We start from the raw sequence: 18,016 nt of genomic DNA, 5'->3' as shown, positions 1-18,016 counted from the left end.
GTAATGAAAAAAAGAAACATTGTGTCACCAGATGCACTTAGTAGAGTGTAGAACTCCCTGAAGGAGCTAAGTGTAATTTTACAGCACTGTACACCATTTTAAGGAAGCCAAGCAGGGTTTGATTGGCCAAATAATAAGTAGTCTTGCCTGAATCGAGACAGAAAATTTGTAGCGTGCCAGTGACAAGGCATGCAGATTCAACGACTGGAAATTGTTGTTCAGAATTTCATCCATGCATTTGCTCGGGGACAGGTTTGCCTGCTCAACAACTGTGATTCTCCTGCGGCAGAATCACTCAGAAATGTCTCCACTTATGAGTGATTTCTATGCCTAGACTGTAACAGTTGTTGGCCCTTATAATATTTGAACGGAACAAATATCCGACAATTTTGAATAGTGAATTCTAGAATGGAATACGAATTGAATACCGAAGAATATTTTATTCATATTTGAATACTTGCATGCGCCTAAACATAAACACAATTGAAAATTGTATATCAAATGTGCAGATGTTTTCTTGTTGGTTTTATCGAATTACGTCTGCACTTTAGTTCACTGCTTCCAAATTGCAATTTTGTATGTGGTATCTAGTTGTTGCAATCAAGTTTGTCTTTAATTTTTTTTATCTACTTTGTTAGTCACAGCAGGAATGAGGGAACCTTTTAAATTATGATTATATTCTTGCTTACTGTAGTGTGATTCTTGGTGTAAATGCTTAACTAATCCAAATCAGCCTTTGGACCATAATGGAGTTCTGAATGAGTAACGATGGCTCGTGAAATTCATATATGTGCACATATCTGGCCTTGCAGAGGTGTTAAGTTTTATCAGGCGAGACCAAAGCAAATGGAAAGATATTTTTTTGTTAACCAGCCATGCATAGCCAAAGCAGATTGTGCCATAGCTGAGGAACACGGCAGTGGCGAATACTTTTTTTTGTGCAATTCTTGTCATTTAATGGGAAACCTAAAAGTAGCATAAATGGCAGTCCTTGCGGTTACACTGCCATTTTATCTATTGGAAATGAGGCTCTGCACGTGGCATTTCCAATGACACTGAACACACCAAAGGAACCTGCAAGGCCGCACCCGTTCAGGTTGACACATTGGAAGCTTCAACTCGGCAATACAGGCTATTTTACTTGAGAATCTGAGGCAGTTAGTTTACCAAATCAAACGTAATACAGCGACAGAAAATGAGCACATAAAGACATATTTTTGCACTAGAGCCATACTTTTGTTTTTCGTAACAAGGCCACAAAGTTCTTCCTGAAGCAGTTAATGGTGGGACAATAATCTTAGGCTTTCATTCCCCACACACGCACGCTTCTGAGTGCAGTTAATATTTTTTTGTCTGTAAACAAAAGAAAAAAAAAAGAATTCAGGTCCCAAGAGATTAATCTTGGTTTTACCCTCACTAATCTCAAATGTGTGCGGAGTCACCGAACATCTGTTTATGCTAACACTCCTGGACACGCACTGCTAGGTGGGCATGTTGCTAACACTTCCACCTTCTTCTTTTACGTCATCATTTTAGGGTCCCTCTGTAGGAAAACTGAAGGGCAGCATGGCAAGTAGCACTTTGGTGGTACTATTCTTGCACACAATGTGGGCTGACACAAATCTTGGCTGCATTTGCATGAGTAATCCCGTTTCTTAATGCCAGGTCTTCTTTTATGCTGTTGCAGGAGAACATCGAACGGCGAGACTGCCGAGGGAGGACAGCCCTCATGTTGGCTGTCACCTTGGGCCACCTCGAAGCATCAAAGATTCTTCTCAACCATGGGGCCAATGTCAACGTGGAGAACAACGATGGCTATACAGGTTCTGCTTAGTTTGCTTTGTGAATTTTCCGCTTGAAAGGCTGCTTACTGAGACTGGGCATTGCAAACAGACATGCCCATTGTGCAGATCATGGGGTGACGATTGTGTCCACAAAGTGTTAAGCTGATGTATGCTGCAAAAACAGCTGAAAATTTAAACAAAAGCTTACAAAAACAAAAACTGACACACGGTCAACTGACACATGGCCGACTGAGACACGGCCGTGTGAATAGCACACCTTTCTTTTCAATTCTGCACCCTCACCACTAACAAACCTTCAATCGTTGCCTCGGCGACCGCCTTACCCCCCTCTCCCCTTTCAAAGAACCCTACCTATATATACTGTGCTGAGGAAAGCCTATGTCACCTTGAACAAGGCAAGTCCACTTGTCGAAACGTTGGCTCCTGCTTTTACCTTGTTTGCGTATTGCTCATCATCTTGAATTTCCATCTCCCGCCCTCCCTGTGTTTTACCTTTAGCCCTTCCAGCATCACTGACGTACCGTAATGTTTTTGTGTTGCTGTCCCACCATGTTCTATTTGACATTACTTTTGTCAGACGTGAATGTGAGGACCACCCTAAGAGAGCATTTGCCATTATCCGTATCGTTTCATCTCTGCACAACCAAAAATAGACCGTTCTGTTCGTTTTATGGTATCTGAGAAAAAATGCGACGCTGGGTGTGCAACACTGAAAGGATTAAGATAATCTACAAGTGCATATAGCTACCATTGAGCACCATGGTACCCTCTGTGGTGCCTTGCCTGTCCTCACTTCATATCATGTTTGTTTATTTATTTCCTTAACAGTGGTTCACGAAGCAGTGAGCACAGGTGACCCTGAGCTTCTGGCAGAAGTGTTGACTCGGCGAGACCTCCAACGCTACAGCACATCTGTCGGGGGTATCCCTGATCTCTTGAAGCGGATTCGGGACGTGAGTGTTGGCTGCACACAGGCCTTTCAGTGGTCCTTAGTGCTGCTCGGGACTTACTGTGTGGTGTATCATATGTGATACACTCAGAGCAACTTCTAACCAGATAGAATCAACACAAAGAAAATCAGCACATAGTGACCCAAAAACTGTGTCATTTTTAGCAATAAAATTTATAGTGGCTGTAGCACTTCAAATAATTTTTTTTTTTTCTAAGAGTATGTATGCAGGGAGCTCTTCGCAAGATGCATAAAAAGTTTGTTAACAAACAGAATCAAGATTGGGACTGACAGATAGAATACCACAGTGTTAACAAACAGGTTAGTTTCATAATTCTTGCACTTGAAGGCTGCAGGGGGTTTGCTTTTTATCAGTCTACTCTTATATTTTGAATGAGAAAGACATTCCGCTTCTGTGAGGCAGGCATTAATTGCTGTATCATATATGATACAGCATGCAGTTAGGGTTAGGGGATAACCCATAACTTTTGACCATGTTTTGTCCGGCGACAAAGTTTCCCGAGGTTATTCATTTGAAGGATCTGAACTTTGTCGAGATAGTCCACGCTCTGCTCTCCACATTTGCGTGAATTGGTTTTCCGGTTGAAATTAGGCTGATTAGGGGATGGTCTTTACAAGTGCCTTAACGACAATACTCTTGGAGAGTTGTGGGGTGTGGCTTATACACATATCCGCCTATCATCAGCAGTCAAACAGTGTTGAGAAATTGCACTCGGTAGTTAAGAGAGTATTGCGCGTATTGTGCCCAGGGCACAAAAAGGACTGGGAGGGTCGTTATCCCCTCCACTGTTTCCATTGAGGACAGTTCCATGGAAAGCAAGATTGTTCACCCAAGCAGAGTACATGTGCTGCAAAGCCCTGGGTTCTCCCTTCAAAATGTTGGGAGAAGTGTAGGAAGGAATGGGTGAAGGCCAGTCAGTTTGTGGACGAGAGCAGAGATTTGTTTTGTTATGAGAAAACAAACTTGATAGCAAAATATTGCATTTTGACACACTATATACTGTTTATTACCAACATTATTGTGATGAATATGTCAGAAAATGAAAATTCCGCGAATACACGCAAAATGCCTGAAGCGGCCAGTGGTGCAGCAATTTTGCTTGCACTTGCGGGCTTCTTTCACGCTCAGAAAAGCACTTTTATGTAGCATGTATTGAGCAACAGAAAACTGTATTGGGAGTCTTTCATGTCGCTCTACAATTCTTTTATTGACACTTTTCATCTAATCGTAATATTTGAGAAGTTGATTAGGTAATTAAGACTGATTCTCTAATAAAGGGAAAATGAGACATTCACCCGATCGTAGCATTTGCTACAAAGGAAACCCATTAGCTCAGATGGTAGAGTGGCTGCCCTGGAAAAGCGGTAGTCCCAGTTTCGAGACCCGGACCAGGACAAATTTTTCTTCTACTGCGAGGCTTTTTTTTTCAAGGAACTCGTATGGGTTTCCTTTGTAGCAATTGCTGCGATTGGTTGGATGTCTCATTTTCCCTTTATTAATCACTTCTCTCCACCTTGCGGGTTTCTACAGAATGTAATATGTCAAGCTCTTGCCTTTGCTTTGAGTTGCTGATAAGATCGACTTTGCCCTGCCATCTGTTAGCCACCTGATTAGCTCAGATGGTAGAGCAGCTGCCCCGGAAAGACTGTGGTCCCGGGTTCGAGTGCCGGTCCAGGATGAATTTTTCTTCAACTGCAAGGCTTTTCTTTTCGGGGAACCTGCATGGATTTCCTTTTTAGCAGTTTCTACGATTTGGTCGATGTCTCATTTTTCCTATATGAATTACTTATCTCCACCTTGAGGGTTTCCGCAGAATGTATTACATCAAACTAATTATCTAATGAGGCAGAATGAAAAAAATAATTTGAATATCTCCAAGCAATGGCAAACAACATTACCTTGATTCTGTCCAGCTACGTGACATTAGCATATTTTTGAACTCTGGCTAAAGTTAGCTTGGACACCCTGTAGACTCCCACCTATGAATGTGAAATTATCTTACTGAGTGTCAAATTTGATGATGAATGTTTTCGAACGGAAGCATTCTTGAAGAATCAAACAAATTAAAGTTGTCTTGGAATTGATCACTCAAGCTTTGAAATAAAGCTTATATACCATATTCGTCAAAGCTAAAAAAACATATTTGTTTGCCAGCTCTACTTGTTCGCAAAAGCTGTGTTTGTCAAAGTACATAAGCGACCTATGCAAGCAAATATTTGCCTAGTCGGCATTAGATTTATCAGAATTACTGCTACTTGAATGTTAGAGGACTTTATAATATCGAAAGTTTTCAATCGATTTCCTTAATCCTGCTTCGCAATTCGATTTTACTGTTTTGAAAAGCATTTTTGGCTGCTCCAGAAGCTGCTCCAAAGTAGCATGGGCCAGTAGCATCACTGCGACAGCAGCAAGGAGAATATAAAAAATATACAAGCATATAAGCGACAAGCAACCAGGGGCTTAAAAAAGGAAGTAGGAGCACAATTCAGTCAACAGTCGAAAGACGGATACTGACACAACGCAAAATTTGACTGAGAGAAGGAAGTGCTGCACCACAATTCTTCGGAATAGAAAAAAAGAAATAGCTTGGATTAACTGAGAGTATGCATATTTCTCTCAGTTAGTTCCTGTAACTGTGCTGTCTGGAAACTTATCGCACTGGCAAATGGCATGTGGAAGCATTGATGCATTGGTATAGCTGTAGGTGCACAGTTAGGTAGATTGTGGGATCTAAATGACATGTACGAGTCAAAGTTTCCAAGCGTAAAATAGACTAAAATTTGTCACAAAATGCCACACTTGGCATCATTTACATTATCGGGACATCCTGTTACAGTAAAGCCAGGTAGGATGGGATTACCCATTAAAAAAAAAGTACTCAAACCAAACTTGTTTTGTAGAAACAAGTATCATATTAAATTACTCAGTGCACTCTGATGCTTGCCCATATTTTTTTCTAGATTTTAGAGGGCTTGGACATTCATCAAATGCTTAAAAAAAATAGAGCAAGTAAAAAAAAGATGTATCAGTTCTCCTTTAAAGGTTCTGAGGAGGAAAACGTAAAACACGATTTTTGGAGTTCTTTGTTTTATTTTTAACAACAATGAAGATTAGCGTAGTTGATTTAAGGTTGGTGTAAAAGAGCATGTAGGCTATTGTGCTGAACCTGGAATGCCCCCCTCCCCCCCTTTTCTCCTTTCTCTTCAGACCCCGGACTTCTATGTTGAGATGAAATGGGAGTTTACAAGCTGGGGTAAGTCAAGCAAAGCATCCTACTAGAGTTACTGTGCTGAAAATGAAACCTTGAAATGAAACTTGTGGCTCCAGATTCAGCGAATCACAAAAGCAACAACAGGTTGAGCTGATTTTGGAGCTTTCTAATCTGCAGTAGGTACAACTAACTGCTTAAGAAAGTTGCTGTAATGTGTCAGGCTCTCAATAGGCATTAACCTATATTTACTCATGCTTCTGTACGATATCTTTCAAGAGCAAAATGTTTCACCCTCACCCACAAGAGTGGAGTCCTCAAGCTTCAAGCATACCTCTAAATTAAAGCAAAACAACAACAACAACAAAAAACATTGTCATGCACAGTAGAACCTCTCTAATAGACTATATTTCTTGTAGTGTTGATGAATCCTGACCACAGTGACAGTAGCAGCATGTTGAGCACGTGCAACATGCTTTCCCATCGTCTTGGTTCTATATATATGGCCCTCTGAAAAAAGTTATTTAGAAGGGTGCATTCTACTATATTATGTGACCTACTTTGGACCTACCCTGGGACAAAGGCATCGGTGAAGGTGTACTTAGGTGTGTGAAGCTTTGACCCCGACCCAAAGACTATGAACGATGGCTCAAGGACAATATGTTTCATTAGTCACTGTTGCAGTATCTGCATGAAACGGGCCTCTGTGCTCGCATGTGATTTCACCTCCACATTATGCTGCGTGGCAACCGAGGGGAAATAAAAAACAATCAATAACTTTGAGGACCACAAATGGCACAGTGGGCAAAGTGCTGCATGTATCTCTTTCACACCTTGCACTCGTCATGTTAAATGTGATAGCATTTATCTGCATCGTAGGATGTCCTTGGTGTGCTGGCTTGAAGCACGGTGCCCACGCAGCAACAGCGCAAAGACTGTGAGCAAAACTTGTCAACTAGCAGAGGATCCTGTGTAGACCATTTTAGTTTTGGTCAGTGGGCTCTGCCATCTATGAAATTTTGGGCTGTTTATGCAAAAATGTTTCCATTCCGGTGTGTGGAGGTTACCAAGGTAGTGCACACACACATAATCCAAAGTCACTCTGTGCTATTCTTCAACCTGTTGTGGATTGGCTTTGGCACATATTAGTCTTAGCACCATCTTGAAAGACCTGTCAGCTTAGAGCATCTTTGTGAAATAACACTGAAAAACTGAAAAATGTGCTGCTGACACAGGCAACAGCACAGCACATTCAGATAGGCTGTGCCACGCTACTTCTACTTACCGTAGTAGTCATGTACGTTACAATAATGTATAGTCATAAAATTAATATTTTTCTTTGCAAAAAAAAAAACGCCACAATGATCCTCATTCAGGCTTCAGTTAAAAGTTTCATGAAACATGTTGCCAATACAAAATGAAATGGGATGCAAAGAGGGGATATGCACTATATTCGTTGGGCTGTCTGGGACGCTGTCCTCGTGTTGTGTTCCATGTAATTTTGCACAGTTAATATGTTTCACGAATCCAGCAACCAGCAAGCCTGTCTAGCAGCCGTAGTTTGTGGGGTCTCAAACATGCTTTCGGGACAAAGGAATGACAACTTAGCAGTGCAAATAATCAAACGAATATTTATTGCACCTTGTATGCACCAACTTAGCCAGCTGAATTACTATCACTAGAACATTCTGATGGGCGCTGAAGAATTGAGGAAGACCAGCTCACCGTGACAGCATATAGAACGAATATGTTCGCCCCCATATTGAACACCAATGCCTAATCGTTCGCATGTACTGTCACAGGAACAGTGGCACATTGGAATGATTGTGTTCATCCATCTTGGTGTCCCACTCCAAAGCCTTTTGCTGAACGGTCCTGCGAAGCATGCCGGTGCGCGCACGAAACAACCATGCTTATTGCTGACTGCAATCCAAAGAGCATGGAAGAAGAAGAAAGATAGGAGGGAGTATACCGCAACGCGATTAAAGCGAAATGTGTTGGCCCAACACGTGATTGCACGTTAAAGTGCAGAGTTGGTTTTAGTGTTCCCACTCTGCAGGCAGCCACAGCAGGGCAGCCAAACAAGCGTGCACCAAATAAAATCTACTGGCATAGCTACTGGAAACCAGAAACGTCCTGGCAAATCTCAATTCTTGCTCCGTGATCTCGACACAAGAGGTCACATGTTGGGTCTGTGGCTTCACTGTGGCTTCATGGAGCGTTCACTTGTCAAGGCTGGCTGCGTGATCTAATGCTCCCTCTTATATTTTTCCTTCCTCCATGCCAAAGAGTTGCAGGTTACTCCCTTCTGCGCATACTGTTAGGTGGCATTAGTAGCGCAACATTCGCGCCATCTCTCATACTATTTTGCAACTACACCAACTGCCAGTGGTGCAAGCCACATGGAGAAGCCTGATTACAGGAAACACAAGAGGCATGCCGGGAAAATAACATCGGGGGACACATGCCAGTCAAGTGTCCCCACAAGTTACACTTGAAAGTTGTGTATTTGCTGCTACACTACCATAAAATAAGATAGCAAGCATGCGCGCATGTCACAATTCGGCATCACCCCCTGCTTCTGAAGCAATATAAAATAAAATTTGCAAACATCAAGCACTCAATCCCATGTGTTGGGTAAGCTAAACATTTTGCTAAGGTTGCAGCAACAATGTTCCATCACCATCGGCACCCTGTGATTCTAGTGCCCTTCAAGGACAGGTGTGCCAACGTCTTGTTTTATTCAGACTCGGAGGAGTCCTTTAATAGCTTTAGCGTGGAATAAGTGTGCATACTAGCGTGAATGCATTAGTAAACATTGGCAACTATGGGCTGATAGCACAAAACTGGCACCACTTTTATTTCTGCGGTTGGACCAAGCAAGTGCCTACCCAATCACATACTCTTCCTGAATTTTCACCCTTGAACCGAACAGGCACCCACCCCAAAATTTTCACTTTCACTCCGAATTTTGAGTGGGCACTTGCTCGGCATTGTACTGCAGCTCTAAAACATGAGTTTCTTCATTCACAAGACGTGTTTTACGCGAGAGAATTTCTCGATTGGCTGGTGTTTGGGTGCGTTTCACTCGTGATTGTGCAATTGGTGTGATGACGAGTTGATCGAATCAGTGTTGGTCAATCACAGAAGGCACTTACGGAAGTGTAGTTTTTGGAATGTGTGCCCAGAAGTGTGGCCTTGGTGTGCCTCGCACTGAATAGATGGATCAGTATGACCCTTGAAAGCGTAAGAAGCTAATTGTGAGGCGAGCTTGAACGTACACAAACTGCACAATTTTTTTCCTGCTTGGGCAGAAGCCAGTGCTGGCATGAAAATGTGTCTGCAGACTCAGGGTTTACATGTGAAATGTATTGTGCAGGTCAGCCAGTGCAGCAATAAAACTTTTACGATAGTTTTGGCCATATCTGGTCATTGTTTCTGGGTGCTGTTTCTAGTTTTCTTCATTTCAATAAGCGACTGCCGTTTGGTTGTACAGTGTGACTGGAATAATGTCCCGCCAGCTATGCTCGCCAACACTCCGTTCTCTGTTATCAAGACACTAAGGGCTTCTAATAAAAGACATCTAAAGCAGCAGATAGATACTCTATAGGCTATCCATCTAAAGGCAGTGTTATAAAATCTGCCTTCGCACAATTCAAAGCCCTTACCACGAAGTGTGATCAAAATTCTCGCGGGCTTGAGCAATGCAATAGCATAAAAATTCTTTTGTGGCTATTCTTTTTTTTTTGCAATAGTATTCTTGGCTGGACATGACATGACCGCTGGTGCACAGAAGTAGAGGCACAATTTGTTTGACAAGAGGCATGTTAATTTGCCTTTGCAGAGTCCTTGTAGTCTTTGCCGTATGTGATGATGTAATTTGACTGTACTGCCTATAGTGCTTGTACGATTGCGTTGTTTGCATTTTTGTTGTTTCCAGTACCACTTCTATCCAGGATGTGTCCAAGCGACACCTACAAGGTCTACAAGAGTGGTGAGCCTTGCACATTTTATTTGTTCTTGTGTAAGATCTTCTGACACATTTATTACACACGTAATCTTAAAGCTTGAAATGGTAGAAACCACATTCCAAGCAATTGGGTGACAGCTCAGCAGCTGATTATCAAGAGAGCACTTCGATAACTGATTTCTTTCTACCATGAAAAGTGGTGTGGACTCGTAACACTTTTACCTTGATGTTGAAACCCTAAAGAATGAAGTATTGTCTGCCATGGTTCACTCATCCTCTCCATTCTTCTTGGCCCTTTGTTCATAAAGGCCAACTGCAACGAAATTTCGCTTTGGCTAAATTAATTATATATGAGTGGCATATGCAGTTGAAATCTATCAATTTCACCCTGACGCGACCGACGAAATTGATCAAATTATCGAGCGGATGGAATGAAACAGGATGTAGAAAAAACACCAATACACTGCCTATTCATGTGGTAATATTTGCCCGATTCTAACACGACCTTGAACCAAACGCGCGCTCGTTTTCTATGTGTACAAAGTGAAAAACTAACGTAGAGATAACATTGAAGTTCCTAAACAAAGTAGAAGTCGAACATGCATCAGATATTTATCAAGAAAAATGGGCAAGGGTGTAATATGTGTTCCATACTGGTAGCCGATTTCCTGATGTCAGCTTCTCTGCGACACAGTTGTGTTATGCGGCAAAGCATACGGACTTTGTGAACTCATTTTTTGGTCAATTCTCCTTTTTTAAAAAAAGGGCACATATTATAATCAGGTAAATGCCGTAATCAGTCATTGTGAGCTGCCATTATTGCTTGAAAATCTTCCAAGGGCAGGCCGAAAATAGGCATTTTCAATGGGAGTGTGTCCCCTAAGCTCTGCCGAGACAGAGGCTGCAGTAAAAAGGCCGCTATTGGGTCACCATAGGAGTCAGGCACATGCATGCTGAGTGGTCAAGTTCGAATTATCTGGCAAAGGGCAATTTTAGGACTGAAATAACGAAACTTAGGGCCCATAGGTGCCAGCCAGGACTTTCTGTCGGGATCTAATTAAATGAAAAATCAAGTTAACCGAAGTTGAATTAACGGAAGTCTACTGTCTATTTTCTATTGGCAAAGCTGCAGGGCTGGTAATTGTCTAAATTTCTTATTGACAGCCTTCATATAGCACCTAAGCAAACAATGCTGGCACCTGGTGGTTAGTGGATACAGCACAAATCCCTATATTATGGCCTCTGAAATTTCCAGCACACTGTGGTCGCCAAATCTTGGAGGTCATGCCCAATTGCTGTGCTTCTAAGTGTTCAGGGTTCTTTGTAAAGCATCCCTTTGTATTTCAACTGCAAAATTTTGTCGGGGGAGGCTGCTCTATGTATATCTGCATTACCTAAAATTTCGCTTTTTATGCAGTCTGAAGTTTCATTGCAGATGGCCTTTAAAGATGCCCCATAGCACCTAAGAAAGGTGTAGAATGTGTCTGGTATTAGCTCACAAATCTTTTTCAACAAAGAGTTCTTATTATTCCCTGTGTGTTATGTGTAATCAGAAGCTGTCCTTTCCACACTTTTGCACCTTTCTACCTCCTTTGTGTTGTTTCTGTTGTGACAGAATCAATCATTTTTATGAGTGAAGACAGCCCAGCCATATTGAGTAAAAACAAGGCCACATGACATTATGAGAATAGTACTGGAAAAATTGGAGATCATCGCATAGAGATTGGGCAGGTTGTCTTACTACGTTCGAAAAGTTTCAAATGGCACCTTTTGCTGGCGTGCATAATGAAGTTTGTAAGGTGCACCAAGTTGAGTGCAGCGGCATGTTTGCATCCAAGCTCGTGAGAATTGATCAAGGCAGGGCATTCTACAGTGCACTGTACAAACAATGCTGTTTTGTTTGTTATCCCTTCCAGGAGCTAACGTACGGATAGACACTACTCTGCTTGGATTTGACCAGTCCAGCTGGCAGCGTGGGCGCAGGAGCTACATATTCAAGGGACAAGGTCAGTTTTTCATCTACTCCGAACATGCCAAGGTTTCATGAGGTCCCGATAGAGTAGGGAGCAACTGAGAGGGTAAAGTCAATGTGACAGAAGCTGAACAAAGATATGAATTTTGTGGTACCTAATAGGATAATTTATTCTAATTTAAAAAATATTAATTGATGTAGTTTTTCAAAGACACAGCTTGGCTATGGGGGATGCCATAATTGAAAGAGAAATTCAGACTGATTTTGACCAGCTGGGGATCTTTAACGCATGCATAAGTCGCTAGGCTCTTACATTGTTGCATTCCACTCCCATCCTGATGTGGCTGCCATAGGTTACAACTGAACTTATTATCTTCAGCTTAACAGTGTGTTAATTTTTTTAATGTGTATTAGCATTAGGAGTGTCAGTGGAAAAAAGTGTATGTGTGTGAAGTGTAGGAAGCCGGCCATGTAGTAGAGGTTATATATATATATATATATATATATATATATAGTGCAACTGACGTTGGTTCGAAGCAGACTACCACAGTTGGTTGCTTACCGCTCCTCGAAGAGGCAAGACGTGTACTGAGGGAGGTCCTGCACAACACTTTGCAATGTAGTGAATGCAGTTTAAATTATGGATACAGGACCTCAAAGAGGTGCGACATAATGCTAACGCATTTTCTTCACATTTACCACTGATTCGCCACTGAATTTTTTTTATCTTTGCTCAGAGGATCTTGCCCTGATGATGGAAGTGGACCACGATGGCTGCCAGGTGCACGTAGACCAGATGCAGGTGTTGCCACCCGAATATGTGGACCTGTCGGGGAGCTTGCGGCCCTCACAGGAGGCCATCTCTGCACGCCTCACCTCTCCTGTGGTGGCCACGTACATAGACACTGACAAGATCAGCTTTGAAAGGTGAGAAGGACAGTGCTGCTTATTAAGGGGGGGACACGCCTCGAAACAAGCTTTTTTTTATTTCTTGTGTTAGAGGTTTCAAAATTCAGTCATGTATAGAGTTTTCTATGCGGATTCCAAATTTGGCAATACATACTTTTTGTGTCGCTGTTATAGTTTTAGAGTTACAGTCGGAACGTGCGATAACGAAATACCGCAACAACGAAATTCCCGCGACAACGAAACATTTTCGTATCCCCGGCGAACGCCCATAGGATTCAATGCATTTCGTACCCCTCGGCAACGAAATGTAGCTGTACTGCAATCCCGCATCAACGAAATTTGCCGGAACGTAACTCCGCATAATGCGTAAGGCTAGCAGGCTCCAAAATGTGCTCAAATGCGATTGTTTTGCATTAAAATTGCGTAAAATACCACAACATTACACTTGTGTGGGCGCCGCCATTTTTGTTCACAAGAACAACCAAGCGCCGGAAGCGATCAGTGCGCTGGAAACACGTCATGGCCGCCATCTTGTTTGTTGATCGCCCGTTTGAAGCGGAACCATGAGCGGCACGCACGTTGCTACTGACATGTGACGACGGTGTTTGCACGCCTACCAGGCGAGATCGTTGTTCGAAACGCGCGTTCATTTTGCGTTCCCCGCGGTTGACGACTTGGCGAGGCCTAGGCCAATCGCGTAAGGCGAGAGTGAACGCAAACTGGACGCGCGTTTCGAACAACAATCCCCGATCGCGGCAGTGCACTGCGTAATGTGCGCCTCGGTGAGAAAAATGCAGCAAAAACAAAGAAATCCACGTCCCACCTACGTGGAATTGTTTGTTTATGGCGCTTGAGATGGCGGTCGCGGCTTATGGAGTGTCACGCATGGGGCCATGATTGACCGATCATCCGGGAATACGCATCCCTTGCTTCAAGAACGCTGGCTTTGGTGCCACCCGACAGGCATCGTGTGCGGATTCTAAGCCTTATGTAGATTTGCGCGAAAGGGCCGTTATCTCAATCGTTTGCCTTCGCGTACACGAGATACGATCACTTTTGCGATCGGTACCGGCCGTGGCGGCGCCTAGGGGCTACAGCGTGCGCGCTGGAGAAATGCTGCTGCATGCGCTGTTGCTCTGCATCCGGTGCCGGGTTACGCAAAATCTCGGCAAGTAATCGCATCTCCGAAAGCAGTTGACCGAGAATTCGGGGCTACGGCAGTACTGCCACTGCTGGTCGACGCATGCGGCACACTTTGTACTGTCAACAATGTGGTTCTATATCCTTGAGCAAAGCTTGCAAAGTAGGCTAACGGAATTTGGACAGTAAAGTTTTGCTCTGCGATGCATTACCTATCTGTGGTGTCCCTTTTCGCAACTACGAAATTCTCGCGACAGCGAATTTTTTCGCGTTTCCCGCCGATTTCGTTATTGCGAGGTTCAACTGTATATGATGCACAGTGACAAAATATATATTATAGCTCAAGTAAATAGCCAGCTCACTATCGCTCGAGTCACATCGCAGACTCAAAAATTAAACCATCTCGTATCCTCGCTGCCGCCCATAATTGCCACTGAGCTTCGCGTCTGGATCCTTCAACACCTAGCGATAGACCCTTTCGACATCCTCACAAGTGAACTTCTCAAATGCACGACACTGTCGGAACAGTGATGGCTACAGCAGTTTCTCCAAACTGAAGAGCTCGAGGATCACAAACCTTCACAGCTCCTGCATTATTTTCAACATCCCCTTGGAGACAAGGCGACCACTTTCTATCAAGATTTGCTTCGAGAATTGTTCCTACAACATTTGCCCACCTCCGTCCGCATGGTTCTGCTGACCGCTAGCAGTTTGCCCGTGTCCCAGCTAGCCCAACTTGCTGACTTCGTCATGGACGCATCAAGTGCCACGGTTTCACCCGCAGAACGTTCAGATGCATCCACTGTGCCACCCTCGCCCTCCCTGCAAAGCTTGCGTGATGAATTCTGCAAGGAGATCTGCAAACTGTCGGACCAGATCGCCACTCTATCTACTCGACGCCAGCGCTCTTCATAGCGCAGCCACTCGCCATCCTCATCACGGCAAGGCGAGTGCTGGTATCATCGCACCTTCGGTAACGCGGCACAAAAGTGCACAGCACCCAGTCGTTTTCAGAGAAAATCCCCGCAGCACTACTAGAGTCGGCGAGTGGTGCTTGTGCCGAAGTCAGCTGCTTATTCTTCGTGACTAGCAAAACCACAGGCCTGCGTTTTTTTGTGGATACTGGTGTGGAGGTCAGTGCCATCCCATCCTCAGCTGCGATTCGCAAGCGCCGGTAAGTCCAATCAAGACTACAAGCTGCCAATTAGGCCCCCATTGCCACCCATGGGGAACAAGCACTGTCCTTCAACCTCGGCCTCCGCAGGACATTCTGATGGATTTTTTAATTGCTGATGTTGCCTACCTCATCTTTGGTGCGGATTTCCTGTGCCACTACAACCTCTTAGTTGACATGCACTGCAAACACCTCGTCGTTGCTTTGACATGCCTTTCTGTGCTTGGTATAGCCTCGAGAGTGCCACTTCTGTCAACACCTCATTGCCGAAGGCAGTTTACATCAAACTTCTTGAGCAATTTCCATCCTTTCTTCGACCAGCCAACTTCCCTTTGCCGGTCAAACATGACGCCACTCACCATACCATTACAACCATCCTGCCCATTCATGCTCAAACTCGTCGTTTACCACCTGATTGCAGCAAGATCACACGCAGCGAATTTGAACACATGCTCGAACTCGGGATCGAGCGGCCTTCCTCAAGCCCTTGCACAACTCCACTGCATATGGTGCCCAAGGCGTCTCCTGGAGACTAGTGGCCTTATGGAGATTACCGTATGCTCAACAGTGCTGCTGTGCCGGACCGTTACCCACTTCTGCACATTGCAGATTTCTCTTCACCACTGCATGGAGCAACAATATTTTCCAAGATCCACCTAGTGAAGGCTTACCATCAAATTCATGTGGAACCAGCGGATAGTGTTCCCAAAATGGCAATCATCACGCCATTTGGACTATTTCAATATGTGCGCATGCCTTCCGGCCTTTGCAATACTGCACAAACTTTCATTGACACAGTGACACAATAATGTTTGCAATACTGCACAACAATTCATTGACACAGTGACAAGAGGATTGCCTGTCTGTTTCGCATACATCGACGATTTGCTTGCCTTTAGTCGCGATGCAGAACAACACATTCAACATCTGGGCCAATTCTTTCAACGCCTTACCGAATATGGCCTTATCATCAATAGGGCGAAGTGCGAATTCGGTGCGCTCGAATTGTACTTCATTGGTCATTGGTCGACAAGGATGGCATCCGTCCCTTGCCAGGACGGAAGTCCAGGACATACAAGATCTTCCTCAGCCATCTTCCATCAACAAACTGCACGAGTTTCTTGGCCTCGTGAATTTCTACAACCACTTCATCCCTAACTGCGCCGCTTTTCTGCTACTATCAATGGACATGCTCCAGGGCAACAAATCCAAACTAACTGAATTCACCTGGTCCCCAGAAGCACTAACCACTTTTGATAACATCAAGACCAAGCTATTTCAGGCAACCCTTCTCATCCATCCGAAACCAAGCGCACCACTTTGCCTCATGACTGATGCATCTGATGCTGTAATGTAAGTGGTGCTTCAACAGTACGAGGATAATGTCTGGCTATCCCTTGCCTTCTTTTCTCATAAGCTCTCATTCACAGAGACCCGCTACAGCACATTTGGAAGAGAACTTCTCGGAATGTACATGGATGTACATCACTTCAGACACTTCCTGGAGGGCCGAGAGTTCCAAATTAGGACAGATCACAAACCTTTGACCTTCGCCGCCTGGTCGAATTCTACCAAATTTTCACCATGGGAAACATGCCATCTCGCCTTCATCGCGGAATTCATGATGGAGATACCGCATGTGCACGGAAAGGACAATGCCGCAGCGGATGCACTCTTGCACTGTGCCTCTTCCATCACTATGGACAACAACCCGGTTAGCATCGATTTCTCTGCACTTGCTGCCCAGCAACAAGATGACACAGAGGTAATTCTGGTTCATGCAAAACCTGGCACCTTGTGTCTGCACGATGTCCACTTTCCACCTTGAGCCGTCCCTATTTTTTGTGATGTCTCCACATGCACGTGTCTCCAGCCGTTCCACTCAATTTCCAGCACACTTTTTTTGATGCCGTTCTTAAACAATCCCACCCTGGAATCTGGGCCACGCAACATCTGGTGACACAACATTTCATCTGGCCAAGCACATCCGTGCCTCGGCGCATGGTTGTCTGGTATGCTATGCTATGGTATGGTATGGTATGGTATGGTATGGTAATCGAAGGTTCACCAACGCACAAGGGCACGTTTCGGTTTGTTTACTCCACCATCTGAATTATTCGACAAGATACACATTGACATTTTGGGGCCATGGCCGCCATCAAACATGCATAGATCGCTTTATCTGATGGCCAGAAGCTTTCCCTCTACCCGACATCCATACTGAAACTATCGCAGATGTGTTCGTCACAAGCTGGGTTTCGCCATACAGCATACCGTCTACTATTACAAATGATAGAGGATGCCAGTTTGAATCAGCACTATTCAATAACCTGCTGACCCTCCTAGGCACTTCTCGCATATGCACCACGGCATGTCACCCCATCGCCAATGATCTTGTTGAACATTTTCATTGCTCTATCAAGACTTTGTTCAGAGCACAGCCTGATGCCACTCACTGATCCACATCACTACCACTGGTTATCCTGAGTCTTCGGGCTGCACTGAAGCAGGATCTGCACTGTATGCCTGTCGAGATGGTTTTTGGAGCATCACTACACCTTCCAGGGGAGTTGTTCCACCATACCATTTCATCGCTGTGCCCTATGTCAACAGGCTGCAAGCTTCATTCCGAACACTTTGTGCTCCTGAACCACGCTGTCAGCACCGTACTTCATTGCATATTCCCAAAGAGCTGGCGACGGCCTCTTATGTTTTCGTCCGCCGTAACTCTGTATGGAAAACCCTGCAACGCCCTTATGATGGTCCATACCGTGTCATTCATTGTGCCGACAAACATTTTACCGTGGACTTAAACGGCCAACAGGACAATATCTTTATCGATCGCCTCATACGCCTTGGTTGAGGAC

At 44.2% G+C, this 18,016-nt stretch overlaps 1 protein-coding gene across 2 annotated transcripts in view; it reads left to right on the top strand.

The window, feature by feature from the left end:
- Window positions 1–18,016, top strand: part of LOC126542062 (ankyrin repeat domain-containing protein 13D) — a 70,597-nt gene that overhangs the window by 2,927 nt on the left and 49,654 nt on the right. For both annotated transcript variants that reach the window (XR_007601751.2, XM_050189053.2), the window contains exons 2-7: window positions 1,688–1,823; window positions 2,634–2,758; window positions 5,984–6,029; window positions 9,925–9,978; window positions 11,871–11,960; window positions 12,664–12,853. Coding sequence is in view for 1 of the 2 variants with exons in the window: in XM_050189053.2 (XP_050045010.1) it covers window positions 1,688–1,823; window positions 2,634–2,758; window positions 5,984–6,029; window positions 9,925–9,978; window positions 11,871–11,960; window positions 12,664–12,853 (641 nt within the window). In the remaining variant the exon portion in view is untranslated. The remainder of the gene's footprint in view (window positions 1–1,687; window positions 1,824–2,633; window positions 2,759–5,983; window positions 6,030–9,924; window positions 9,979–11,870; window positions 11,961–12,663; window positions 12,854–18,016) is intronic.

The sequence above is a fragment of the Dermacentor andersoni genome, chromosome 3 (assembly GCF_023375885.2).
Source record: "Dermacentor andersoni chromosome 3, qqDerAnde1_hic_scaffold, whole genome shotgun sequence".
Lineage (NCBI taxonomy): Eukaryota > Metazoa > Arthropoda > Arachnida > Ixodida > Ixodidae > Dermacentor > Dermacentor andersoni.
Note: the sequence above shows the minus strand (reverse complement) of the source record. Positions and strands in the feature narration are given on the sequence as shown.